Source organism: Squalius cephalus (assembly GCF_949319135.1).
Source record: "Squalius cephalus genome assembly, chromosome: 19".
Classification (NCBI taxonomy): domain Eukaryota; kingdom Metazoa; phylum Chordata; class Actinopteri; order Cypriniformes; family Leuciscidae; genus Squalius; species Squalius cephalus.
The window spans coordinates 828,141-855,761 of NC_137140.1; the positions used below are offsets into that span (position 1 = coordinate 828,141).

General features: G+C 41.2%; 1 protein-coding gene across 5 annotated transcripts in view; it reads left to right on the forward strand.

The window, feature by feature from the left end:
* Positions 1 to 27,140, forward strand: part of myocd (myocardin) — a 172,213-nt gene extending 145,073 nt beyond the window's left edge. Inside the window, exons 8-16 of one of the 5 annotated variants that reach the window (XM_079851983.1) lie at positions 3,319 to 3,446; positions 5,509 to 5,604; positions 5,698 to 5,957; positions 8,774 to 8,945; positions 9,243 to 9,953; positions 12,612 to 12,752; positions 13,871 to 13,996; positions 16,218 to 16,275; positions 24,116 to 27,134. In XM_079851983.1, the coding sequence (XP_079708109.1) occupies positions 3,319 to 3,446; positions 5,509 to 5,604; positions 5,698 to 5,957; positions 8,774 to 8,945; positions 9,243 to 9,953; positions 12,612 to 12,752; positions 13,871 to 13,996; positions 16,218 to 16,275; positions 24,116 to 24,555 (2,132 nt within the window). In that variant the 3' untranslated portion in view covers positions 24,556 to 27,134. Of the gene's footprint in view, positions 1 to 3,318; positions 3,447 to 5,508; positions 5,605 to 5,697; positions 5,958 to 8,773; positions 8,946 to 9,242; positions 9,954 to 12,611; positions 12,753 to 13,870; positions 13,997 to 16,217; positions 16,276 to 24,115 lie in introns of all 5 variants that reach the window. The other 4 variants (XM_079851984.1, XM_079851986.1, XM_079851987.1 and 1 more) reach the window with 4 other exon arrangements.
* Positions 27,141 to 27,621: the final 481 nt, after the last annotated feature.

Genomic DNA, 27,621 nt, shown 5'->3' on the forward strand with positions numbered 1-27,621 from the left:
TGTGTGTGTGTGTGTGTGTGTGTGTGTGTGTGTGTGTGTGTGTGAGCGAAGACAATTATCCGAGAGTGTGATTGGTTGTTTGGTTGGTTGTGTGTGTGTGTGTGTGTGTGTGTGCGTGCGTGCGTGCGTGCGTGTGTGTGTGTGTGTGAGCGAAGACAATTATCCGAGAGTGTGATTGGTTGTTTGGTTGGTTGTGTGTGTGTGTGTGTGTGTGTGTGTGTGTGTGTGTGTGTGTGTGTGTGTGTGTGTTGTGTGTGTGTGTGTGTGTGTGTGTGTGTGTGTGTGTGTGTGTGTGTGTGTGTGTGTGTGAGCGAAGACAATTATCCGAGAGTGTGTTTGGTTGTTTGGTTGTGTGTGTGTGTGTGTGTGTGTGTGTGTGTGTGTGTGTGAGTGTGACTGATCTGATATCTGAGCATGTGAGCTGCCAGCAGCAGTGCAGGGACTGCTTTCAATCAGGTTCTCTGCTGGGCACACACACGTCACACTCACTGGTGTATGAGAGTTATTTCCTTCACTTGTTGATGTTGGACGGTGTGTGATATTGTGACGAGGCCCAGCGAGCAGCTGATTCTCTCAGTGTGTGTGAAGAAAACGCCTGTGCAATGCCATTATCACTTTATTTATAGACATAGAGGACAAGAGAAGAGAATATGAGAATAAATACAATATGAATAATAATAATAATTATTATTATTATTGTCTTTCAGTCACAGTGTAGAAAGTGTTCAAATGATGTCACTTCGTTGACCTCAACATTTTTAACTCTTTCCCCACCAGCTGTGTTTCCATCCACCTTTTTTTGGATATCACATAAAAAAACACTGGATTGAAACGATTAGAAGACATGCACATAAACTATGATGGAAACACGTTTACTGAATGAATCCCTCGTTGTGAAACTCAACCCTCAGCGTGAGCTGTGATTGGATATACCAGAGGACCAATGGCGTCGCAGCGTCTCTAATGTTGGTTTGGTGTTTCTGAAACGCCGGAGTCGAAGTGTGTGATCAGAATGGTTTGGTGTAATTCCCTCCAGAAGCGTCTCACACACACGAGTGTGTTCCCGAACACCAGCATCCGAATGCCAGAGAACACGACAGCGTTTACTGTGTTTCATCTGACGCTCGAGACACTCGTTTATGATGGAGGGGAAAACAACCAGAAACTTATAGTTTATTACTGATATTTTGTGACGGTTTTGTTCTGTTGAACATGCTTTATGCAGTATTCCAAGTTAAATTCTCAACTTTGGATGGAAACACAGATATGGATGCATCAGTGAATCAGAGCATCTGCACTAACGGCACATTTTAATTCTCTGACAAACGCAGATTACAGCACACATATGCAGTCTTCAACTACAGTCAAACCAGACATTATTCAGACACCAGATATAATGTTTTATTTTGTTTTTCTAGTGTGATCAGGACACTATAGTTCATTAATGGAAGTGAGAGCAAAATAAAGTAAACTGTGACATATTATACCCAACAATTCTTCATACAGTGTAAAATATATAGAAATTTGGGACCAGAAATGATTGGGACACTTTGAGCTGATCATGTTTTGCTGAAGTGTGTTTTCTTTAATTGCTAATGCTCTTTTTACACACAGACTGAACACAATGAAGCATTGCTTGGTGATTGGTTGAGCTAAACTGGTATTATCTAATTGTGTAGTTAAATTTAACAGCTGACAGATATTCAACATAATTCATGTGTGAGACAGTCTAACAGAAGGACGGACAAAACCAGTCAAATATCAACTGAGTTCTGCTCATATTTTATCACCATTCTCTATAGCGAATAAACTGATAATGTGAGAAATGTTGAAGGTGTGTGAATACATGTTGGTTAGACTGTATATAAAGGCGGTTTTAATCTGAAGTGTGTACAGCGTCTCCGTCTGATGAAACACCTTTGTTGGAGGTTTGGATGGAGACGCATAAATCACAGCGAGTCAAACAGAGAAACAGAGAAACGCTCATTTGATCTCCAGTGAAAGGGTGGATCTAAATACAGCTGCTGTTTGTCTCAGTAAAACACACTCCTCTTCCAGCAGAGTTCGTATAAACCGTCGGCCTCGACCTCGTACTCTGCGTTTACACACCGCTCCGGGGAACATGCGAGTGTTTACATCAGTGTGTCTGAAACATGTGATCTGAGGGAGAACACACACGGTCCGAGCGCATAGTAAACACACACACTCCACATCAAGTGTTTGTTCAGAGGATTCTGAGGAATCTGCATCATGATCTCTCACACTCGTCCGCACAGCTGACAGAAACACGCTCAGCGCTTTCATAACGTTACAAACCTTTACTTTTGAACCAGTGTTATTTTAGGATCATTGAGACACTATTAGACTTTCCATTAATATTGTGCATTAATCTTTATTTTTGTATTTCCAATTTTAATTTTAATTAAGTTTTTGTTGTTAAAACATGCCTATACGGTTTTATTAATTGTTTATTTAGTTGTTTAGAAGATAAACCTAAATGTAAGAAAAACTTCTTTCAAAGAGAAAAAGAAAGAAAACTTGAATGAATATTTTTGTAATGAATATTTTATTTTATTTAAGTTAATGCTAATTTTATTGCAAGTAATGAAAATGTTTTTTTCATACACACACACACACACACACACACACACACACACACACACAAACACAGGTTTGTTTTGCTATACTTGTGAGGACATTCCATAGGCATAATGAATTTTATACTTTACAAATTGTATATTCTGTCCACTTACACTAACCCACACACACACACACACACACACACACACACACTAACCCAACCCCTAAACCTACCCATCACACACACACACACACACACACACACACACACACACACACACACACACACACACACACTAACCCGACCCCTAAACCTATCCATCTCTCACACACACACACACACACACACACACACACACCTGTGCACGACTGTGAGTAAGTGAGAGTGTTCAACAGTAGCACTCGCATCAGACGCAAACAGACTTTTACTCAAATATTTACACAGATTCAAAGCCTTGTACTCAAACACTGCAGGCGTTTAGATGTCCATCATTTCAGCTGAACCCCGATGTATACATCTCACACACACACACACACACACACACACACACACACACACACACACACACTGTCTCGTCTCTGCTCTGTTAGTCTTCTAGGATTGATCTGTTATCCTCGTGTGTGTGTGTCCCTCTCATCCCTCAGTGTCTCCTGAACCTGTGTGTTTATCCTCATGTATGTGTGTGTGTGTGTGTGTGTGTGTGTGAGTCCCATATCTCACTGTCCCTCTTCTCTCAGGTTCCCATGGGAAGCTCCCGAGGCCCGAGGACTCGTATGTGTTTGAGGAGGAGAGCAGCAGTGAGAGTCTTTCTCCAGAGTCGCTCTCAGAGAACAAGACCTCGCCAACACACACCAGCACTGAACACGTGAGTCACTTACACACACCAGCACTGAACACGTGAGTCACTTACACACACCAGCACTGAACACGTGAGTCACTTACACACACCAGCACTGAACACGTGAGTCACTTACACACACCAGCACTGAACACGTGAGTCACTTACACACACCAGCACTGAACACGTGAGTCACTTACACACACCAGCGTCACGAAGCTCAGTGCAAGTGGTCCATTAAAGGGGTGGTGTAATGCCCTTTTCACAAGATGTAAATAAGTCTCTGATGTCCCCCAGAGAGTGTGTGTGAAGTTTTAGCTCAAAATAACCCACAGATATTTTTATACAGGATGTTAAAATTGTCACTTTTTGAGGGTGAGCAAAAACACACCGTTTTGAGTCTGTTCCTTTAAATGCAAATGAGCTGCTGCTCCCGGCACAGGGGGCGGAGCTACAACAGCTCATGTGCTTTTAACTCACACAGACTCACTGACAATTTTAAAAACTTTTAGCCTTTTATGTTCAAACCGGAGTCAGAAAGATGGAGAGACTCGAGAATAAGTGACACCATGTAGACAACACTTCTGAATGGTTAGATGATGAATTTATGAAGCTGATGTGGAGTTATCTTCTAGTCATTGATTAGCATGTTATGATAATCTATAAATCGTGTTCAGGGGGCGGGGTTTATGTAAATTCTAGGGTTGGTGATGTCACTAACCCGGGAGGAATGTGGTGTAGTCTCTACCAGCCGTTTGTTGTAGTCCTTAAAAAGCGATTTCTGTAAAAGCAAATATCTCCCTTTGCTCTGAACTTTGAGCGTCGTGACTTTGCAGATGTTGTTTATGATCAAACAGCAACATTACACACTAACTAAAGTTAGAAAAGTCAAATCATAGTCAACCACCCCTTTAAATGTAGAAGTTCAGGTGGTTGAGATCTTCGGCCCCCTGTGGAGGTTCAGGGAACTGCAGGTTCTGCTCAGGATCCGTCTGACAGCTCTTTGACTCTGAGCCTGAGATCAGTGTGTTTCTGACGCAGTGTTTTGTGAATGTTAGAATGATTGCCCGTTCTCTGGTGATGATAAACGACCCGCTGTATGTGCCTGGCATCACATCATCATGACCTGTTGCTACAAAAAAAAAACTGTGTGCGGAATATTTACTTTAGCGCTGTGGCTTGTGAAAGCTGTAAATTATGTACATGTTTAATAATAATCACCTCATGTGTGGCATTTATTAAATGCAAAGTACTTGGGAAATATACATCAATCTTATAAACAATGTCACCTGCGTACCAACTTATGGAAACTCCCAGTAATGTTTAACAGAAGACATTATTTATATTTGTTTAACCCTTTAAGACTACTGATTCATATTTGATACAGTCTCTAAATTCATGCAGTCCTTTGATAGTTTAAGTCAAGTCAACTTTATTTATGTAGCGCTTTATATAATACAGATTGTTTCTAAGCAGCTTTACAGTGATGACAGGAAAATAATGCAACAAAGATTGCTTTGGCTGTACAGCAGAGCTAGAAGAAAGTCACTGTCCAGTTTTAATTGATTCATTTCCGTCGTACGAAATATTCGTTTATTTTAATTTGGCGTGACTGATAATAGACGGAGCGCGATTGAACGCGATCATCTCTTCCTCTTAAACACCAGTTACACAATAAACATCAATGAACATCTGAAGGTTTGTTGAAAGATACAGTACAACTTACTGAAACGAATCATAACTTGTGTAATTGCTCAATCAGTGTTTCAAAGGTGGAAAGACGTCAATAAAACGGCTTGTAAACAAAATGTCACAATTTACCTCAGGCAAGTCATTCAGTTTCCACAACTTGTTAGTTCGCTAGAGAAATTAACTCATTCGCTAAATATATGCACTATATCAGCCTATATACTATATTATATTTTACTTAACCTGTTAGTGAAGTCTTGATTATTTCATGTATGTTTAAAATGTATAACTAGATATGGAAGTTAATGACTAGTATTATTATTTAATATGTCAGGCTTTACAGGGTTAATAACAATCAATCATTAATCATCATTTACCAATATAATAATGTATTATTAAGGGCCCTCAGAGCAAAGACGGCAGCGCTCAAACCCCAGAGGAGAACATGAGCGACGGCCAGGGAACAACACCGAACCCAGTTCAAGCCATGGTCAAGGTAAAACTGAAGTCCTCATCAAATAATAAGCTCACTGTCAATCTGCTCATTGCATGAAGTTCCCCGAATCCTCTGTTCTTTTCCTGTGCAAAGCAGTCCAAAGTGTCTGAGAAGAACCGCCACAAGAAACCCAAAGACATCAAGCCTAAAGTGAAGAAGCTGAAGTACCACCAGTACATCCCACCGGACCAGAAGGCCGAGCGTTCTCCTCCGGCTCAGATGGACTCGGCGTACGCTCGTCTGCTTCAGCAACAGCAGCTCTTCCTACAACTGCAGATCCTCAGCCAGCAGAAACACACACATTCGCAGACACACTCACAGACCAGCTTCAGCTACCAGATCAACCAGCACAAGTGAGTCCAAACATCATTCAGATATCTGTCAGAAGCACAAATATCACCGGATTAACTACATCATGTACACACTTGAATCAGTGCGTCCTATAAAGGGATGTTCTGTAGGATTTTTTCTTTTTTGCATTAAATGAATCAAAAGTGACAGTAAAGACATGTATAACGTTACAAAAGATTCTATTTAAAATACATGCTGTTCTTTTGAACTTTCTATTCATCAAAGAATCTGCTATCACATGTATCACATTTTGGATGAATTGGCAGTTCAAAAGAACAGCATTTATTTGAAACAGAATCTTTTGTAACATTATAACTTTTTGAAACATCCTTGATGAATAGAAGTATTCTTTTCTTTCACAATTTATTTTACTGATGCTAAACGTTTAGATTGTAATGTAACACTGTTTCAGTCGGTCACGTTCAACGTTACGTCGACGTGCCAACGTAATTGGGATCACTTCGGGGAGCCCTATCATCTTCGAATATCTACAGAACAAGCCAGTGCGCATTGGCGTGCGGGATTTTTTGCGCGGGTGTAAATACGGTAGCGGTGCACTATCTCTGCTGTGCCCTGCGGCCATTCTCTGGGTGCCTCAGCACTACTGAGAGATCTAAAAGAGTGTTTTTCTTCACAAAAGAGCAAAACACAGGCGTGACACTGTCCTTTTCAGGATGTCATTCCACCTGTGCGTTTCTGGGTGTGGTCGTTCCCTGGCGCCAGCTGACGGCCACATTAGTTGCCTCTCATGTTTGGGTATTCAGCACGCGGAAGGCTACTTCGGCGCTTAGCCAGGGTGATCTGAGGATTACCGAGAGGGCTTCTCCGCCGAGTCATTCTCCGTGGGGCCCTCACGCCGCTCAAACACAGTGGCCGTTGGAGCTTTCAAAGGAGCGCGCGCTGGACCTTCACATGGACGACCAGTCGTTTCCTTTGGGGCTCCAGCTGACGATCAGATGTCGGTGTGTGGAACTCACCCCCAAGTCCTGAACCTTCTAGGCTGGACGATTGGTTTCTCGGGGCAGGCTGCGCTGGTGCCTTTCTTCCCAGAGGAGCATGAGGAGCTCACTAGGACGTGGATGTCACCTTATTCTGCTAGAAGCCGTCCTAGTGGCTCCTTCCTCCTCACCACCCTCGATGGTGGAGTGGCTAAGGACTTTGTGAATATTTCACAATTTTTACTTTTTGTTCTGCCAAAACTTCATTGAAAGAGCAATTTCTGAAACCCCTGGGTCCCAAGAGGGCGCGCTTGGCTGTGTACGATGCTATGCCTTGTCACCCTCAGGCCCCTTTTCAATCGCCAGCGAGCAGCAGTGGCTGTGTTCTGGTCTACGCTCCCGCCTAATGTCACAACTCGCCCGCCATCTCCTCCTCTGGAGTCAGAAGCATCTGAGGTTGCTTCGTGCCATTCACGTTCTGGGCCTGCTCAACCGTGCAGCCGACGAGCTCTCACGACAGCTTATGCTCCCGGGAGAGTGGCGACTCCATCCCCAGGTGGTCCAGCTGATTTGGAGGCACTTCGGGGCGACCAGGTAGATCTATTCGACTCCCCGGACACGTCACATTGCCAGTTGTTCTTCTCCCTGAGCGACGGAACCCTCGGCACAGATGCACTGGCACACAGCTGGCCCCAAGGCCTATGCAAATATGCTTTTCCCCCAGTGAGCCTTCTTGCACAGACCCTGGAACTAGTGCTCCTCGCGACAGCCCCTCCCTGGCCCATTCCTCTGAGGAAGGTCAAGAGGGTAGGGGATCTGCATGCATTTTCGGTCGACGAATCTTGCCTAGAATTCGGTCCGGCTAACTCTCACGTGATCCTGAGACCCCAGACGGGATACGTGCCCAAGGTTCCTAACATTCCCTTCACGATCTCAGCTCCTCAGCGTAAAACAAAAGGTGCGTGCATCAGCTTCCGTATTTATATCCGAGCTGCAGGGCGCGAAATGCACATCTCGCACGCCAATGCTCATTGGCTTGTTCTGTAGATACTCGAAGATGATAGGGCTCAAAAGCCGCAAATCATCATATTAGAATTATTTCTGAAGAGTCATGTGACACTGAAGACTGGAGTAATGATGCTGAATCAGCTTTGATCACAGGAATAAATTATATTTGAACATACATTCACATAGAAAACAGCTGTTTTACATTGGAATAATATTTCACTGTTTTACTGTATTTTTTATCAAATAAATGCCGTCTTGGGGAGAAGAGACTTCTTTTTAAAAAATTAACACATTGAAAAAATGTAATTACTCCGAACTTTTGAACTGTACTGTGTATAGTTAAATATATACTTTTTTTTATTTTATTAACCCTTAAAGACCTAGAACATTTTTAGGGCACCTGACTCTCCTGTACTTTTCTCTGTTTTTCTAACCCATTATAGCAGTCAGCATCAAGTTTTATCATTTTAAAAAGGAGAACTTGAAGTTTCAAACAATTTCATTTAAAGTACCAATTTTACATTAATTTTGTCTGAGAATGGATAAATGGTAAAAAGATTTAAGAAAAACGTGAGCAAATTTTTGGTCAAAGTCAAACAGAACCTCCTTGAAGTTTGAGTTTTTCCCTTTAGAAAGTTATACTTGGATGTTCTAGATTTCCAGATGAAATTTTGTCTACATGCAACAATCCCTAAGCAAGTTATGGCCATTTATTACAACATTATTACAGGCGTTTTTCAGTGAAAACTGGTGTTTTTTATTTACTGACAAGAGTTGTTTCCAGCATTCTCACTGATGTGTGTGTGTGTGTGTGTGTGTGTGTGTGTGTGTGTGTGTGTGTGTGTGTGTGTGTGTGTGTGTACGTGCATCAGGTCGTCCGGTGAGCAGCAGGCCTCATGTGCTTCAGCTGGCAGTAGCAGCAGCTCGTCGTCTCCAGTGAAGAGCAACTACTGCAGTCCGTCCTCCATCAACTCCATCAACTCTATCAACTCTCTCAACTCCATCAGTCCCGCGCCGCTGCCCAACAACCTGGACGACCTGAAGGTACTGATGATGACCCAAAGCTTATGCACCCTCTGGTGCTCTTCGTTCATTTTTGACCGAAAATTTTTACATTTGTTTTGTTTACAATTGTTTTCTTCATCAGAATGGTACGAAACTTGGTAAAGAGAAAGAGAAAGGCTCACCAAAACAAAGTCACTTTTCACGTTTTCTGGGTTGGTAGATGCACCGGGGACCCGATTATAGCACTTAAACACGGAAAAATCATGATTTGTCCCCTTTAAATAAAAAAACGCTTCTTCTTATAAAGCCTGAAACTCTTGTCTTCTGTGACTTCAGGTGTCGGAACTGCGACAGCAATTGCGCATACGAGGACTCCCCGTCTCCGGCACCAAAACGTCTCTCATCGAGCGCCTGCGTCCCTTTAAAGACTCCAGCTGTGCTTCTCCATCGGGCTCTGGGGACGTCAGCACCGGCCCGTTCCCCGTGACTCCCAGCGGATCCTCCTATCAGTCCCCAGCGTCCCACGGGCCCGGCTTCTACCCGTTCTGCAGCAGCGGCTCCTCGCCTCCCATCTCCCCGGCCTCTTCGGACCTCTCGCTGCCCGACAGCTTCAGCGACGGCACGCTGTCGTCTCCACCCCTTGGCCCGGACGCGGAGAAGGACAAGATGCTGGTAGAGAAGCAGAAGGTGATTGAGGAGCTGCGCTGGAAGCTCCAGCAGGAGCAGAGGCAGGTGGAGGAGCTGCGCTTTGAGCTCCACAAGAGGAGCCGTGAGTGTCCTGGGATCATGGAGCCTCCGGTTCAGGTCCAGCAGGGCTACGGCGTGTCTGTCAAGCAGGAGCACGTGTCCTCCAGCTGCCCGCTATCCTCCGAGCAGGGGAACGGAGTGTGTGTGGGTCACTGCGACCCAAGTCTCTCCGCCTTCATGAGTCCTCAGTGTTCTCCTCAGGAGTCTCCCGTTACTAAACCCTCCTCCAGTCCTCAGCCTGAGTCGCCTGTCCAACCGTTCCTGCTGAGAGACTCGCACAGACCCGCTCGCAACATGCAGGTGTGTCACGATCACGATCCATTTCACACCCATCTGTTCATTAAAGGGAGAGTTCACCCAAAAATGAAAATTAGCCCATGATTTACTCACCCTGAAGTCATCCTAGGTGTATATGACATTCTTCTTTCAGACGGATACAATCAGAGTTATATTAAGAAAATGTCCTGGCTCTACCAAGCTTTATAATGGCAGTGAATGGCCGGTTTCTGTTAAAAGTTCATCAAAGTGCATCTATCCATCATAAAAGTGCATCTATCCATGATAAAAGTGCATCTATCCATCATAAAAGTGCATCTGTCCATCATAAAGTGCATCTAGCCATCATAAAAGTGCATCTGTCCATCATAAAGTGCATCTAGCCATCATAAAAGTGCATCTATCCATCATAAAAGTGCATCTAGCCATCATAAAAGTGCATCTGTCCATCATAAAAGTACATCTGTCCGTCATAAAAGTGCATCTGTCCATCATAAAAGTACATCTGTCCATCATAAAAGTACATCTGTCCATCATAAAGTGCATCTGTCCATCATAAAAGTGCATCTGTCCATCATAAAGTGCATCTGTCCATCATAAAGTGCTCCACAGGCTCCAGGGGTTAATAAAGGCCTTCTGAAGCGAAGCGATGCCTTTGTATAAGAAAAATATCCACGTTTAAAACTTTATCAATTAAAATAACTAGGCATCCGGCAGACGGTCACTCTCATTATAAAGCTTGGAAGAGCCAGGACATGTTTTAATATAACTCTGATTGTATTCGTCTGACAGAAGAATGTCATATACACCTAGGATGATTTCAGGGAGAGTAAATCATGGACTAATTTTCATTTTTGGGTGAACTATCCCTTTAATTCAGAAATACATGCAGATCACACCTCTTCTGTGATGAGCATGTTTCACATTTACATTTAAAGGGGTGGTTGATTATGATTTTACTCTTCTAGCTTTAGTTAGTGTGTAATGTTGCTGTTTGAGCATAAACAACATCTGCAAAGTTACAACGCTCAAAGTTCAAAGCAAAGGGAGATATTTGCTTTTAAAGAAATCGCTTTTTAAGGACTACAACAAACGGCTGGTAGAGACTACACCACATTCCTCCCGGGGTAGTGACATCACCAACCCTAGAATTTACATAACACTGAACACGATTTATAGATTATCATGACAGAATATGCTAATCAATGACTAGAAGATAACTCCACATCAGCTTCATAAATTCATCAACTAACCATTCAGAAATGTCCTGTTGCTTCTACATGTTGTCACTTCTTCTTGAGTCTCTCCATCATTGTCTGACTCCGGTTTGAACATAAAAGACTAAAAGTTTTTTACATTTTCAGTGAGTCTGTGAGTTAAAAGCACATGAGCTGTTGAAGCTCCGCCCCCTGTGCCGGGAGCAGCAGCTCATTTGCTTTTAAAGGGACAGACACAAAACGGTGTGTTTTTGCTCACCCTCAAAAAGTGACATTTTTAACATGCTATATAAAAATATCTGTGAGGTATTTTGAGCTAAAACTTCACACACACACTCTGGGGACATCAGAGACTTATTTTACATCTTGTGAAAAGAGCATTACACCACACCTTTAATGTATCCACACTGCAAAAATCATGTTCTTTCTCAGTGATTCTGTCTTGTTTTCCAGCACAAATATCTAAACATTCTTAAATCAAGATACATTTACTGGAGAAGAAGCAAAATTATTTATTAAGTTTTGTTTTATAAAAAATCTATAAAAATTTACTTTTTGCGGAATCTAGCTAATATATATATATATATATATATATATATATATATATATATATATATATATATATATATATATATATATGAAAGCAATAAAGTTTGTAATTCCTGTAAATATATATGTACAGGGCTTGACAAACTTTTTTGCTCACCAGTCACTGTGGCTACTGGTTTTCCAAAGATACTATTCCCACTGCATTTTCACTGGCCACCATTTTGACATTGATTCCAAGGGGAATTATCTCATAATTTGGCAGCAGGTTTATTAGGCTGCTGTCACTTTAAGACCTGATGCACAGATCCAATATACTGTTACACATGCGTTTTCTTTCTCAACTGTTTAGGTTCACTTAAATATAACTGACTGTGTTTACGTGAATACTTGTCAAGACCAGCATTTTGACGTTATTTTGTGTGTATTTGACAGTTAAGCACAATAAGTAGCGAAAAAGAACTCAATTTAGTGCTGAGAGGCGACTTTATGTGCGTGTACTTTGGGTGTGAGCTCAAAATCTGTGGGAACAAGTAAAATTATGTGCAAAACGCGCAATCCCACGCTTAAATTCAAGTACTGTAACAACTACAATATTCGTCTGATTCGATCCAATCCTAATCTGATTCTGATCCGGATCAAATGAAGCTGATGATGATTATGATGATATATAAATGTACGAAGTATTTAGCTTGAAATTTTTATTTATTTATTTATTTAAAATCACTCATGTATATAGTAGTTCTACTTCATGATTACACAACACAACCTTTTTAGAGTCTTGAAATTTTATCTCTTGTTGAAAATAGTATAAAAGTTTTTCAAAACCAACATAAATACAAAGCACTTGGCACGTGTTTGAAGCTCTAATCACAGACACGTTTGTGACTGACTGCTGAAACATCTCTCTCTGTCACAGTTACAGCAGAAAAGCGTGTGTCAGTCGAGCTGCTCGTATCCATCAGACCACAGAAGCCTTCAGTCGCTCTACACGAGTCCAGAGAACAGCATGAACCCCAGAGGCTCGTCCAAGAACAAGAGCGCAAACCTGCAGCAGAAAGTACGTGAAGAAGTCCAATTCAACTACTAATTCATCTCACTCACTCACTAAACATCACACGTCAAAGCGTCACATATTCTGTTCTGCACCTCCTGCAACAGTAAGTCTAAATTACACTGGCCGTCGGTTGGTGCTCTTCGGTCATTTTTGGCTGAACAATTTTACTTTTTTTATTGTTTAATTTTTTTACTTCATCGAAATGGTACGAAACTTGGTAAAGGGTTTGGCACTTGCTGTGTGAACACACAGAAAAATCATGGATATGATTCATAAAGGTTTAATGGTCCTGATAGCAATAGTCCCACTTGAGCTCCTCGCGGTCAGAAACGAGCGCATTGGAAATGAATGAGACGAGTTTCCTCTAGTGGAAGCGTTTGGTACTGCAGCCGAACAACATCTCACTGAAAGAATATTTTTGAGATATCAACCTCAAATTTGTTTAGATTTATGGTTTTGATATTCTTGCAGTTTTAGAGTAAAACATGTTTTTGAAAATATAGATTTCATATAATTTTAACATCATAACATTTTCCATAACGATAAACGTAATTTTTTAAAAACTTTTTTTAAGTTGAACTTTTCTCACTTCAGAAATAATCTGCCAAGTATCGTCTTTGAAAAGAGATCAAACTTCAGTCTGTCGCTCTAAAGCGTTCTGTATTTACCACGGTTTAAGTTGGAAATGTAATTTTCAGGTCTGTGCTCAAAAAGTGAATAAATGGATTATAAATACAGCGTAAATATAATTTAGTGCCATAAAATCCCCTAAAAATACAAAATATTAAACCGAAAACATTGTCAAACTAAAATATAGTACATTCCTTTCATTGAAATACAAAAAATAATAATAATTGGTCATTTTTGACCAACACGCGTACAGCACCAGAGGGTTAAAGATGGTTGACTAATGTTTTGTTGCACATCTTTGAATTGGTCAAGATTCTCACACAATCTGATTGTCATTGGGTCAGAGTTTACACCATCCTCCTGAGGAATATCGTATGCTAGATTCCGCCGCACACGCACGCACACGCACACACACACACACACACACACACACACGCACACAGCGTCTCGTGTCCCTCTCGCTCCTGTGTAACGCTTGTCTCCTCATGTAGGAGGCTCGATCTCACTCTCCCCGGCACCTCGAGCCCCAGTCTCCCACATCCAGCTCTGTCTTCTGTAGCTCAGACTGTCCTGTGTCCCTCAGTAAACCCCCGTGTTATGAGGAGGCTGTGAAACAGGTACACACACTCTCACACACACTCACACATCCAGCTCTGTCTTCTGTAGCTCAGACTGTCCTGTAGTCCCTCAGTAGGAGGCTGTGAAACAGGTAAAGCAGCTCGTCCTCGGCTTCTGTCTCGCTGCTGTCCTCTCACACACTCTCACACACTCTCACTGCTCTCACGCTTCTGCTGCGTCTGTAGAGCTTTCTTCTGAGTTACAGTCCTGTGTGCTTCGGGGAAACCCCTCTGACACTTACAGTTAGCTAGAGGCGCAACGGATCACAAAACTCACGGTTTGGATCATTTACGGTTTTTGAGCCACGGATCGGATCATTTTTCAGATCAGCAAAATTTTTTTTTATAAAATATATAATAAATACATTTTTATTTATTACTTAAAGCTCACTTGAAGTACGCCGATAACACAGCAAAAACTACTAGCCTAACTGATAAAGTTCAAACATTATTAAAAACAAACAGTCATGTAATAAAATAAGAACAAATACACAAATAAACAATTTATAAACAAACTTATTCAGGTACAGAAATTAATAATTAGGCCTAAATGTAAAATAACACTATTTTTTAGAAATTAAATATAGGTTCATTTTTGTTAACGCTGTATTTTGTTGCTTTATTAACATTTATGACACAGACAACTGCAGGAATATAAGACCGAAACTGACAAACATCCGGTTTCTTTTTCAACTGGTCACTTATGACATAACTGAGAGAATACTTGCCGAGAAGGATATTTAGACATAATTATGTGTATATGTGTCTGTTCAAGGGCAAGGAAGCGCAAAAGAGGAATCAATTTGGTGTTCAAGCGCTGTCTGAAACACGCCTCTCTCTCTCTCTCTCTCTCTCTCTCTCTCTCTCTCTCTTTATATATATATAAATAGACACACATGCATGTATATATTTAAGACATATTTGCATGTATATACTGTATATATAATTATATACAATTTATATTATATATAAATATAAATTGTATATAAATAACACATTTTTCTTAAATATATACATGCATGTGTGTGTATTTATATATACAAAATAATTATACACAGTGTTTTATGTAAACACAAACTTTTATTTTGGATGCGATTAATCGCGATTAATTGTTGCCCAGCACTAGTTTAAATAAATTACTGCAGTAAATTACAATTGTACTGTAAAATAAAATTATAATAATTTTATTTTACACTACAAGTTACAATACTGATATTTATGTCTTTAATTCTTCGCTTACAAACGCTTTTATTTTGGAGGAATATTGGTGAAATGCTGTAAACTTCTGCCCACAAAAATGCAGTTATGTGAACGTGAAGATAAAGTGAACCCAGCGAACGCTGCTTTCCCAAACGCACGATAAACTGGCAGCACAAGCAGAGATTCGCAGTGTTTCCTGTGAATCGAGACGCTCTGAGACGCTGAAAACACCGACACGCGTGTAAATGAACACAGAGCTGCGCTTCACTCTGTTTGGGAAACCCTGCTGTACTTTATAGTGATTTCTGTCCTAAACTTCTGCTAGTGTAACTACAACACTTCCAACAACACTTTACAACAAAAACCTGTTCATATATTTAATTTTGTATGCAAGCTCGTTTCCACCACAGAATATTATTTTAATTTAACTTTTTATCTCAAAATTCTAAGTTTATATTTTGCACATCTGACTTTATTTCTCACATTTCAGTAAATTCTGATTTTATTTCTCTAAATCCTGACTTTTTTCTATAAATTCTGGCTTTATTTCTCGTAATTCTGTTTATTTCTTGCTATTCTGACTTTTTTTCTCTAAATCCTGACTTTATTTCTCTAAATCCTGACTTTATTTCTCGCAATTCCAGGTTTATAACTCACAATTCTGACTTTATTTCTTGTAATTCTGACTTTATTTCTCGTAATTCTGAGTTTATAACTCACAATTCTTACTTTATTTGTCTAAAATCCTGACTTTGTTTCTCTAAATTCTGACTTTATTTCTCTAAACCCTGACTTTATTTATCTGAATGACTTTATTTCCGAGTTTAGAGATAATTAGAACTGTGAGTGAGGAAAAGTCAGAATTGTGAGATAAAATGTCACGATTAGCTTTTTAGTTTTTCATGGCGTGGCGTAAACAAGCTTCCACAGAACAGGCGTTGTGCGTCTGACAGGTGTGCTGAAAGCGTGGATCACTGACCCGGTCACTGACCCGGTATGTGTGTGTGTGTGTGTGTTGCAGCAGATGGTGCGCAGCCAGCAGATGGACGAGCTCCTGGATGTCCTCATCGAGAGTGGAGGTCAGTCTCATTCATACACTCAGATGTTGTAACAGTGTTGAGTTAGTGTTTCACACACTCAGATGTTGTGACGGTGTTGAGTTAGTGTTTCACACACTCAGATGTTGTGACGGTGTTGAGTTAGTGTTTCACACACTCACATGTTGTGTCGGTGGTGAGTTAGTGTTTCACACACTCAGATGTTGTGACGGTGTTGAGTTAGTGTTTCACACACTCACATGTTGTGACAGTGTTGAGTTAGTGTTTCACACACTCAGATGTTGTGACGGTGTTGAGTTAGTGTTTCACACACTCAGATGTTGTGCCAGTGTTAAGTTAGTGTTTCACACACTCAGATGTTGTGTCGGTGTTGAGTTAGTGTTTCACACACTCAGATGTTGTGACGGTGTTGAGTTAGTGTTTCACACAATCAGATGTTGTGACGGTGTTGAGTTAGTGTTTCACACACTCAGATGTTGTGACGGTGTTGAGTTAGTGTTTCACACACTCAGATGTTGTGACGGTGTTGACTTAGTGTTTCACACACTCAGATGTTGTGACGGTGTTGAGCTAGTGTTTCACACACTCAGATGTGGAGCCGGTGTTGAGTTAGTGTTTCACACACTCAGATGTTGTACCGGTGTTGAGTTAGTGTTTCACACACTCAGATGTTGTGACAGTGTTGAGTTAGTGTTTCACACTCTCACATGTTGTGCCTGCTGTTGAGTCAATGTTTCACACACTCAGATGTTGTGACAGTGTTGAGTTAGTGTTTCACACACTCAGATGTTGTGACGGTGTTGAGTTAGTGTTTCACACACTCAGATGTTGTGCCAGTGTTAAGTTAGTGTTTCACACACTCAGATGTTGTGTCGGTGTTGAGTTAGTGTTTCACACACTCAGATGTTGTGACGGTGTTGAGTTAGTGTTTCACACACTCAGATGTTGTGACAGTGTTGAGTTAGTGTTTCACACACTCAGATGTTGTGACGGTGTTGAGTTAGTGTTTCACACACTCAGATGTTGTGACGGTGTTGAGTTAGTGTTTCACACAATCAGATGTTGTGACGGTGTTGAGTTAGTGTTTCACACACTCAGATGTTGTGACGGTGTTGAGTTAGTGTTTCACACACTCAGATGTTGTGACGGTGTTGACTTAGTGTTTCACACACTCAGATGTTGTGACGGTGTTGAGTTAGTGTTTCACACACTCAGATGTTGTGACAGTGTTGAGTTAGTGTTTCACACTCTCACATGTTGTGCCTGCTGTTGAGTCAATGTTTCACACACTCAGATGTTGTGACGGTGTTGAGTTAGTGTTTCACACACTCAGATGTTGTGACGGTGTTGAGTTAGTGTTTCACACATTCAGATGTTGTGCCGGTGTTGAGTTAGTGTTTCACACACTCAGAGATTGTGACGGTGTTGAGTTAGTGTTTCACACACTCAGATGTTGTGACGGTGTTGAGTTAGTGTTTCACACACTCAGATGTTGTGACGGTGTTGAGTTAGTGTTTCACACAATCAGATGTTGTGACGGTGTTGAGTTAGTGTTTCACACACTCAGATGTTGTGACGGTGTTGAGTTAGTGTTTCACACACTCAGATGTTGTGACGGTGTTGAGTTAGTGTTTCACACACTCAGATGTTGTGACAGTGTTGAGTTAGTGTTTCACACACTCAGATGTTGTGACAGTGTTGAGTTAGTGTTTCACACACTCAGATGTTGTGACGGTGTTGAGTTAGTGTTTCACACACTCAGATGTTGTGACAGTGTTGAGTTAGTGTTTCACACACTCAGATGTTGTGACGGTGTTGAGTTAGTGTTTCACACACTCAGATGTTGTGACGGTGTTGAGTTAGTGTTTCACACACTCAGATGTTGTGACAGTGTTGAGTTAGTGTTTCACACACTCAGATGTTGTGACGGTGTTGAGTTAGTGTTTCACACACTCAGATGTTGTGACGGTGTTGAGTTAGTGTTTCACACACTCAGATGTTGTGACGGTGTTGAGTTAGTGTTTCACACACTCAGATGTTGTGACAGTGTTGAGTTAGTGTTTCACACACTCAGATGTTGTGACAGTGTTGAGTTAGTGTTTCACACACTCAGATGTTGTGACGGTGTTGAGTTAGTGTTTCACACACTCAGATGTTGTGACAGTGTTGAGTTAGTGTTTCACACACTCAGATGTTGTGACGGTGTTGAGTTAGTGTTTCACACACTCAGATGTTGTGACGGTGTTGAGTTAGTGTTTCACACACTCAGATGTTGTGACAGTGTTGAGTTAGTGTTTCACACACTCAGATGTTGTGACGGTGTTGAGTTAGTGTTTCACACACTCAGATGTTGTGACGGTGTTGAGTTAGTGTTTCACACACTCAGATGTTGTGACGGTGTTGAGTTAGTGTTTCACACACTCAGATGTTGTGACGGTGTTGAGTTAGTGTTTCACACACTCAGATGTTGTGACGGTGTTGAGTTAGTGTTTCACACACTCAGATGTTGTGACGGTGTTGAGTTAGTGTTTCACACACTCAGATGTTGTGACAGTGTTGAGTTAGTGTTTCACACTCTCACATGTTGTGCCTGCTGTTGAGTCAATGTTTCACACACTCAGATGTTGTGACGGTGTTGAGTTAGTGTTTCACACACTCAGATGTTGTGACGGTGTTGAGTTAGTGTTTCACACATTCAGATGTTGTGACAGTGTTGAGTTAGTGTTTCACACACTCAGATGTTGTGACGGTGTTGAGTTAGTGTTTCACACACTCAGATGTTGTGACGGTGTTGAGTTAGTGTTTCACACAATCAGATGTTGTGACGGTGTTGAGTTAGTGTTTCACACACTCAGATGTTGTGACGGTGTTGAGTTAGTGTTTCACACACTCAGATGTTGTGACGGTGTTGACTTAGTGTTTCACACACTCAGATGTTGTGACGGTGTTGAGTTAGTGTTTCACACACTCAGATGTTGTGACAGTGTTGAGTTAGTGTTTCACACTCTCACATGTTGTGCCTGCTGTTGAGTCAATGTTTCACACACTCAGATGTTGTGACGGTGTTGAGTTAGTGTTTCACACACTCAGATGTTGTGACGGTGTTGAGTTAGTGTTTCACACACTCAGATGTTGTGTCGGTGTTGAGTTAGTGTTTCACACATTCAGATGTGGAGCCGGTGTTGAGTTAGTGTTTCATACACTCAGATGTTGTGACGTGTTGAGTTAGTGTTTCACACACTCAGATGTTGTGTCGGTGTTGAGTTAGTGTTTCACACTCTCAGATGTTGTGTCAGTGTTGAGTTGGTGTTTCACACACTCAGATGTTGTGTCGGTGTTGAGTTAGTGTTTCACACACTCAGATGTTGTGATGGTGTTGAGTTAGTGTTTCACACACTCAGATGTTGTGACGGTGTTGAGTTAGTGTTTCACACATTCAGAGATTGTGACGGTGCTGAGTTAGTGTTTCACACACTCAGATGTTGTGCCGGTGTTGAGTTAGTGTTTCACACACTCAGATGTTGTGACGGTGTTGAGTTAGTGTTTCACACACTCAGATGTTGTGCCGGTGTTGAGTTAGTGTTTCACACACTCAGATGTTGTGACGGTGTTGAGTTAGTGTTTCACACACTCAGATGTTGTGCCGGTGTTGAGTTAGTGTTTCACACACTCAGATGTTGTGATGGTGTTGAGTTAGTGTTTCACACACTCAGATGTTGTGATGGTGTTGAGTTAGTGTTTCACACACTCAGATGTTGTGATGGTGTTGAGTTAGTGTTTCACACACTCAGATGTTGTGACGGTGTTGAGTTAGTTTCAAACATTCAGATGTGGAGCCGGTGTTGAGTTAGTGTTTCACACACTCAGATGTTGTGACGGTGTTGAGTTAGTGTTTCACACACTCAGATGTTGTGTCGGTGTTGAGTTAGTGTTTCACACACTCACATGTTGTGCCTGCTGTTGAGTCAGTGTTTCACACACTCAGATATTGAGCCTGGTGTTGAGTTAGTGTTTCACACACTCAGATGTTGTGACGGTGTTGAGTTAGTGTTTCACACACTCAGATGTTGTGATGGTGTTGAGTTAGTGTTTCACACACTCAGATGTTGTGTCGGTGTTGAGTTAGTGTTTCACACACTCAGATGTTGTGTCGGTGTTGAATTAGTGTTTCACACACTCAGATGTTGTGACGGTGTTGAGTTAGTGTTTCACACACTCAGATGTTGTGACGATGTTGAGTTAGTGTTTCACACACTCAGATGTTGTGTCAGTGGTGAGTTAGTGTTTCACACACTCAGATGTGGAGCCGGTGTTGTGTTAGTGTTTCATACACTCAGATGTTGTAAAGGTGTTGAGTTAGTGTTTCACACTCTCAGATGTTGTGACGGTGTTGAGTTAGTGTTTCACACACTCAGATGTTGTGTCGGTGGTTAGTGTTTTACACACTCAGATATTGTGACGGTGCTGAGTTAGTGTTTCACACACTCAGTTGTTGTGTCGGTGGTGAGTTAGTGTTTCACACACTCAGATGTGGAGACGGTGTTGAGTTAGTGTTTCACACACTCAGATGTTGTGTCGGTTTTGAGTTAGTGTTTCACACACTCAGATGTTGTGACGGTGTTGAGTCAGTGTTTCACACACTCAGATGTTGTGTCGGTGTTGAATTAGTGTTTCACACACTCAGATGTTGTGATGGTGTTGAGTTAGTGTTTCACACACTCAGATGTTGTGACGGTGTTGAGTTAGTGTTTCACACTCTCCGATGTTGTGTCAGTGTTGAGTTGCTGTTTCACACACTCAGATGTGGAGCTGGTGTTGAGTTAGTGTTTCACACACTCACATGTTGTGACGGTGCTGAGTTAGTGTTTCATACACTCAGATGTTGTGACGTGTTGAGTTAGTGTTTCACACTCTCAGATGTTGTCAGTGTTGAGTTGGTGTTTCACACACTCAGATGTTGTGTCGGTGTTGAGTTAGTGTTTCACACACTCAGATGTTGTGACGGTGTTGAGTTAGTGTTTCACACATTCAGATATTGTGACAGTGCTGAGTTAGTGTTTCACACACTCAGTTGTTGTGTTGGTGGTGAGTTAGTGTTTCACACACTCAGATGTTGTGACAGTGTTGAATTATTGTTTCACACACTCAGATGTTGTGACGGTGTTGAGTTAGTGTTTCACACACTCAGATGTTGTGACGGTGTTGAGTTACTGTTTCACACACTCAGATGTTGTGACAGTGTTGAGTTAGTGTTTCACACACTCAGATGTTGTGACAGTGTTGAATTATTGTTTCACACACTCAGATGTTGTGACGGTGTTGAGTTAGTGTTTCACACACTCAGATGTTGTGACGGTGTTGAGTTAGTGTTTCACACACTCAGATGTTGTGACGGTGTTGAGTTAGTGTTTCACACACTCAGATGTTGTGACAGTGTTGAGTTAGTGTTTCACACACTCAGATGTTGTGTCGGTGGTGAGTTAGTGTTTCACACACTCAGATGTTGTGACGGTGTTGAGTTAGTGTTTCACACACTCAGATGTTGTGACGGTGTTGAGTTAGTGTTTCACACACTCAGATGTTGTGACAGTGTTGAGTTAGTGTTTCACACACTCAGATGTTGTGCCGGTGTTGAGTTAGTGTTTCACACACTCAGATGTTGTGATGGTGTTGAGTTAGTGTTTCACACACTCAGATGTTGTGACGGTGTTGAGTTAGTGTTTCACACATTCAGATATTGTGACAGTGCTGAGTTAGTGTTTCATACACTCAGATGTTGTGACGGTGTTGAGTTAGTGTTTCACACACTCAGATGTTGTGTCGGTGTTGAGTTAGTGTTTCACACACTCAGATGTTGTGTCGGTGTTGAGTTAGTGTTTCACACACTCAGATGTTGTGCCAGTGTTGAGTTAGTGTTTCACACACTCAGATGTTGTGATGGTGTTGAGTCAGTGTTTCACACACTCAGATGTTGTACCGGTGTTGAGTTAGTGTTTCACACACTCAGATGTTGTACCGGTGTTGAGTTAGTGTTTCACACATTCAGATATTGTGACAGTGCTGAGTTAGTGTTTCATACACTCAGATGTTGTGACGGTGTTGAGTTAGTGTTTCACACACTCAGATGTTATGATGGTGTTGAGTTAGTGTTTCACACACTCAGATGTTGTGTCGGTGTTGAGTTAGTGTTTCACACACTCAGATGTTGTGCCAGTGTTGAGTTAGTGTTTCACACACTCAGATGTTGTGATGGTGTTGAGTCAGTGTTTCACACACTCAGATGTTGTACCGGTGTTAAATTAGTGTTTCACACACTCAGATGTTGTGACGGTGTTGAGTTAGTGTTTCACACACTCAGATGTTGTGACGATGTTGAGTTAGTGTTTCACACACTCAGATGTTGTGTCAGTGGTGAGTTAGTGTTTCACACACTCAGATGTTGTGCCGGTGTTGAGTTAGTGTTTCACACTCTCAGATATTGTGTCGGTGTTGAGTTGGTGTTTCACACACTCAGATGTTGTGTCGGTGGTGAGTTAGTGTTTCACACACTCAGATGTTGTGACGGTGTTGAGTTAGTGTTTCACACACTCAGATGTTGTGTCGGTGGTGAGTTAGTGTTTCACACACTCAGATGTTGTGACGGTGTTGAGTTAGTGTTTCACACACTCAGATGTTGTGACGGTGTTGAATTATTGTTTCACACACTCAGATGTTGTGACAGTGTTGAGTTAGTGTTTCACACACTCAGATGTTGTGACGGTGTTGAGTTAGTGTTTCACACACTCAGATGTTGTGACAGTGTTGAGTTAGTGTTTCACACACTCAGATGTTGTGACGGTGTTGAGTTAGTGTTTCACACACTCAGATGTTGTGACAGTGTTGAGTTAGTGTTTCACACACTCAGATGTTGTGACGGTGTTGAATTATTGTTTCACACACTCAGATGTTGTGACAGTGTTGAGTTAGTGTTTCACACACTCAGATGTTGTGACGGTGTTGAGTTAGTGTTTCACACACTCAGATGTTGTGACAGTGTTGAGTTAGTGTTTCACACACTCAGATGTTGTGACAGTGTTGAGTTAGTGTTTCACACACTCAGATGTTGTGACGGTGTTGAATTATTGTTTCACACACTCAGATGTTGTGACAGTGTTGAGTTAGTGTTTCACACACTCAGATGTTGTGACGGTGTTGAGTTAGTGTTTCACACACTCAGATGTTGTGACAGTGTTGAGTTAGTGTTTCACACACTCAGATGTTGTGATGGTGTTGAGTTAGTGTTTCACACACTCAGATGTTGTGACAGTGTTGAGTTAGTGTTTCACACACTCAGATGTTGTGCCGGTGTTGAGTTAGTGTTTCACACACTCAGATGTTGTGTCAGTGTTGAGTTAGTGTTTCACACACTCAGATGTTGTACCGGTGTTGAGTTAGTGTTTCACACACTCAGATGTTGTGATGGTGTTGAGTTAGTGTTTCACACACTCAGATGTTGTGCCGGTGTTGAGTTAGTGTTTCACACACTCAGATGTTGTGCCGGTGTTGAGTTAGTGTTTCACACACTCAGATGTTGTGACGGTGTTGAGTTAGTGTTTCACACACTCAGATGTTGTGACGGTGTTGAGTTAGTGTTTCACACACTCAGATGTTGTGACGGTGTTGAGTTAGTGTTTCACACATTCAGATGTTGTGCCGGTGTTGAGTTAGTGTTTCACACACTCAGATGATGTGACAGAGTTGAGTTAGTGTTTCACACACTCAGATGTTGTGACGGTGTTGAGTTAGTGTTTCACACACTCAGATGTTGTGACGGTGTTGAGTTAGTGTTTGTGCTGTGATGTCCTCCTCCTTCTTTTTAAAGAAATGCCAGCTAACGCCAAAGAAGAGCCTCCTGTAACCAAAGTTGTGCCTCACCTTACAGTTTCCCCAAAGTTCCAGCACCGGCACTACAGTCACATGTGTGCGTATGAGCCCGGAGACGGCCACCTGGAGGCGCTGCTGAGCCGAACACACACTGACACACACTCCGACACACACTCTGATGAGACAGGCGAAGGATTCAACGACAGACTGATGATGGACACGCCTGTGATCGGGAAGATGGAGACTCAGGGACTCGGGATGACCTTCACGGACTCGCCTTGGGAAACCATGGAGTGGCTGGATCTGACTCCGCCAAACTCCTTCCAGAACCAGAACGCTCTTCCTCTCACCGGACCGAACATCTTCAACACCGAGTTCCTGGACGTCACCGACATCAGCCTGAACTCTGCCATGGACCTGCACCTCGATCACTGGTGAGGAGGAACCGGTGCAACGGGAGTCGTCGACACTTATCTCACAGTTCTGAGATGTTAAAGGAGTAGTTCACTTCAGAATTAAAATTGACTCTCCGCTACGTCATCCAAGATGTTCCAGTAGTAGTATTTATTTGTCCTCGTAGGGAAAGTATTTGCAGCGAGCTCACACAGACATTTAAAGAATCACAGTTGGCATATACAAACAATAAATGAAAACAAATAAATCTAATTTAAGATAACCAGACTAACTGAGCATCAATCAACACTAGAAGAAAAATGTAAAAATCGAATTGCTTGAGGGATAAAAGATCGTTTGGACCTGTTTTGCTTGCATTGGGGAACACAGTACCGTCTGCCAGATGGGAGTAATTCAAAAGCATAAGATAAAGGATGCCTTGTATCATTCACAATGATATTAGCTTCAGTCGAAAAGAAATGAAAGTTTTTGAGGAAAACATTCCAGGATTTTTCTCCATATAGTGACTTCAATGGCTTATTCCTCGGCTGGATCGTATCGAGACTTTGAAGCTGCACTGAAACTCACATCTGGACCTTCGACCCGTTGGACCCCATTGAAGACACTATATGGAGAAAAATCCTGGAATGTTTTCCTCAAAAACCTTCATTTCTTTTCGACTGAAGAAAGAAAGACATGAACATCTTGGATGACATGGGGGAGAGTAAACTATCAGGAGATTTTAATTCTGAAGTGAACTACTTTTGTAATTTGTGATTGCGACATAAACTTGCAATTCTCAAAAGAAAAATCTGAAAGTCGCAATTTTATTTTTTGTTATTCCGTGCGGAAACACACTTCCACAGGAACGAGCCGGTGTCACTTCAGTAAAGATGATGTCAGCAGTCCGGATCCTGGAGTGTTTTAATGCTGTTTTATCAAGCTCCATCAAAACTTTTACTGTTTTGACTCTGGATTCTGTGTAAGAATGTTTTGATGACTGGAAACAGAAAGACGCTCTAAACCCCATTGGATTCGAGCAGGGACGTCCGTATCCGTCTGTAAATACACACTAGATTTGTGGTGTGGGAAAAACACACATTAATGCATCACACCAGTATAATATCACCTGTGCTACTGTAAATATTAATACACACTTCACAGCTTGAGCTTACAGTAGTATGTGTCACGCTTTCTGAGATAATTTCCTGTTCCTTCCCCATCATCATCATCATCATCATCACCATGGCATTAATTTATTTAGGAAGCGCAAACCTTTGGTTTTTACTCGACGCTTTACGTGAGAGTATTTTCTCTTTAGATTCAGAAAAAAATGTAATAATTTTTTTAACTCTTCATAATCACTGGAGAATTATTCTCTGGTCAAAAGAATTTTTTTATTTTTTTTTTTATAAAAAAAGACTTATGTATTGCGAACATCTTTCCAAAAAGTCTGTTTTGCATGATTATTATTATTATTATTATTGCCTCCTCTGTTATTTTGACCATTCATTATCTCTTTTTTTTGTTGTTTTCTTTCTCTTCTGATGTATTTATTTCTACCTTTTCTTTCCCTTAGCATATTTGACATATTTCTGAGAAATTCCTTTTATTAAAAACAAAACCGTGAAGTTTCTGACAGTGAAGAGTGATGAGGCGACAGTTTATGGATCTGTCATTTAATCTGTCAGAAACATCAGCATGTCGTTTGAGGACGTTCTAACATCCCTGTTTCTCTCAAATAAGCCACATTATACCAATCTAAAACCACGTGTCAATCAAACAGAAGCGCTACAGCGAGTGAGTCCCAGCACTCGTGAAAAAAGGAAATCTATAATATATAAGTTCAACTGTGAAAATGTAGTTCTTTTTGTCTGTGGCAAATTTGGGACTTAACTTGTTTTTTAATCTTTTGAAATAAAATCTTTAGTTTAGAGACTTTAATACTGGTCACTGAATAATATTAGCTCACTAAAAGCTCAAACTGTGAAAAGGTTTTCTTATTTTCATGAAGCTGGTCAAAGATGTTTAGTTTTTTCTCCAGTCTCTAATCATATTTCACACCACTGATGCCTTCATGTACAGACTGCGTTTATGATCTGTCGAGCCGTGAAGCCTTAAACACACATGAATCAAAGCGTTTTATATAAATACTTCTGTAAGCAATAAACCCTGAGCTTTAAGCTTTAAGGGCATTAAAGACCAACAACAGCCTGAGTTTTGATACGAGACTCTATTTTTACACATCAAGCATCATTGTAGATGCAGATTATTATAAAACTGTAATGATGTTGGAAATCCAGAAACAATCCTAGACATTATCAAGCAGTTTCATACAGTATTTTTTAACGAAGGTTAAATGTGTGTGTAAAGTTGTATGTAGAGTTGTGTAAAGAATGTCACGTCCTCTGAAAGATTTTATTTTTCTATGTTTGCAGCCCAGATCAATGTTTTTCTTCCTCCTGATGCTCAAATGTTCACATGTGTGTCTGATTTCTTGTTCTTTAAATATATACGTATGACAAAAAGCTTTTGTATTGCTTGGCCACTGAACAGCGTTCAATATAAACTGTCCCAGTATTCGTCTACACCGCTGTATTACTGTAACGAGAGTTCAATAAACCATCATGAAACAAACACCAGTGTCGTCTGCTCAAACTGAACTCATTAATGCATTAACAAACATGAAGCATTTATTAACTGTACATGCATGTTAACAGACATGACTACGGATTAATTATTGCAGTAAAAGTACTTTTCATTGTTATTTCTCATTAACTAATGTTAAAGTCCCCCTGTGGTGAAAATCCAGCTTTTAATGTTGTTTATGTGTCTATGTGGTGTTTTTAATCTGCTTTAAGACAAACCATGTGTAAGTTCATAAGTCGACACCATTGCTGAGTATTTCCTCCTTAAAACTGCAGTGAACCAAAGACAGTCTCAAAAACACGCTTTGAAATCGCTGGTGTTTCTGACGTCACAAACTACCTTGTAACCAATCAGATCAACGTGTGATCGTCAACCAGTGGATCTCTGAGCTGAGTGAGGGAGTGGAGGCGGGGCTCATTTGCATATTCATAGAACCGTGCATACTAAATGAGGCAAGGGTGT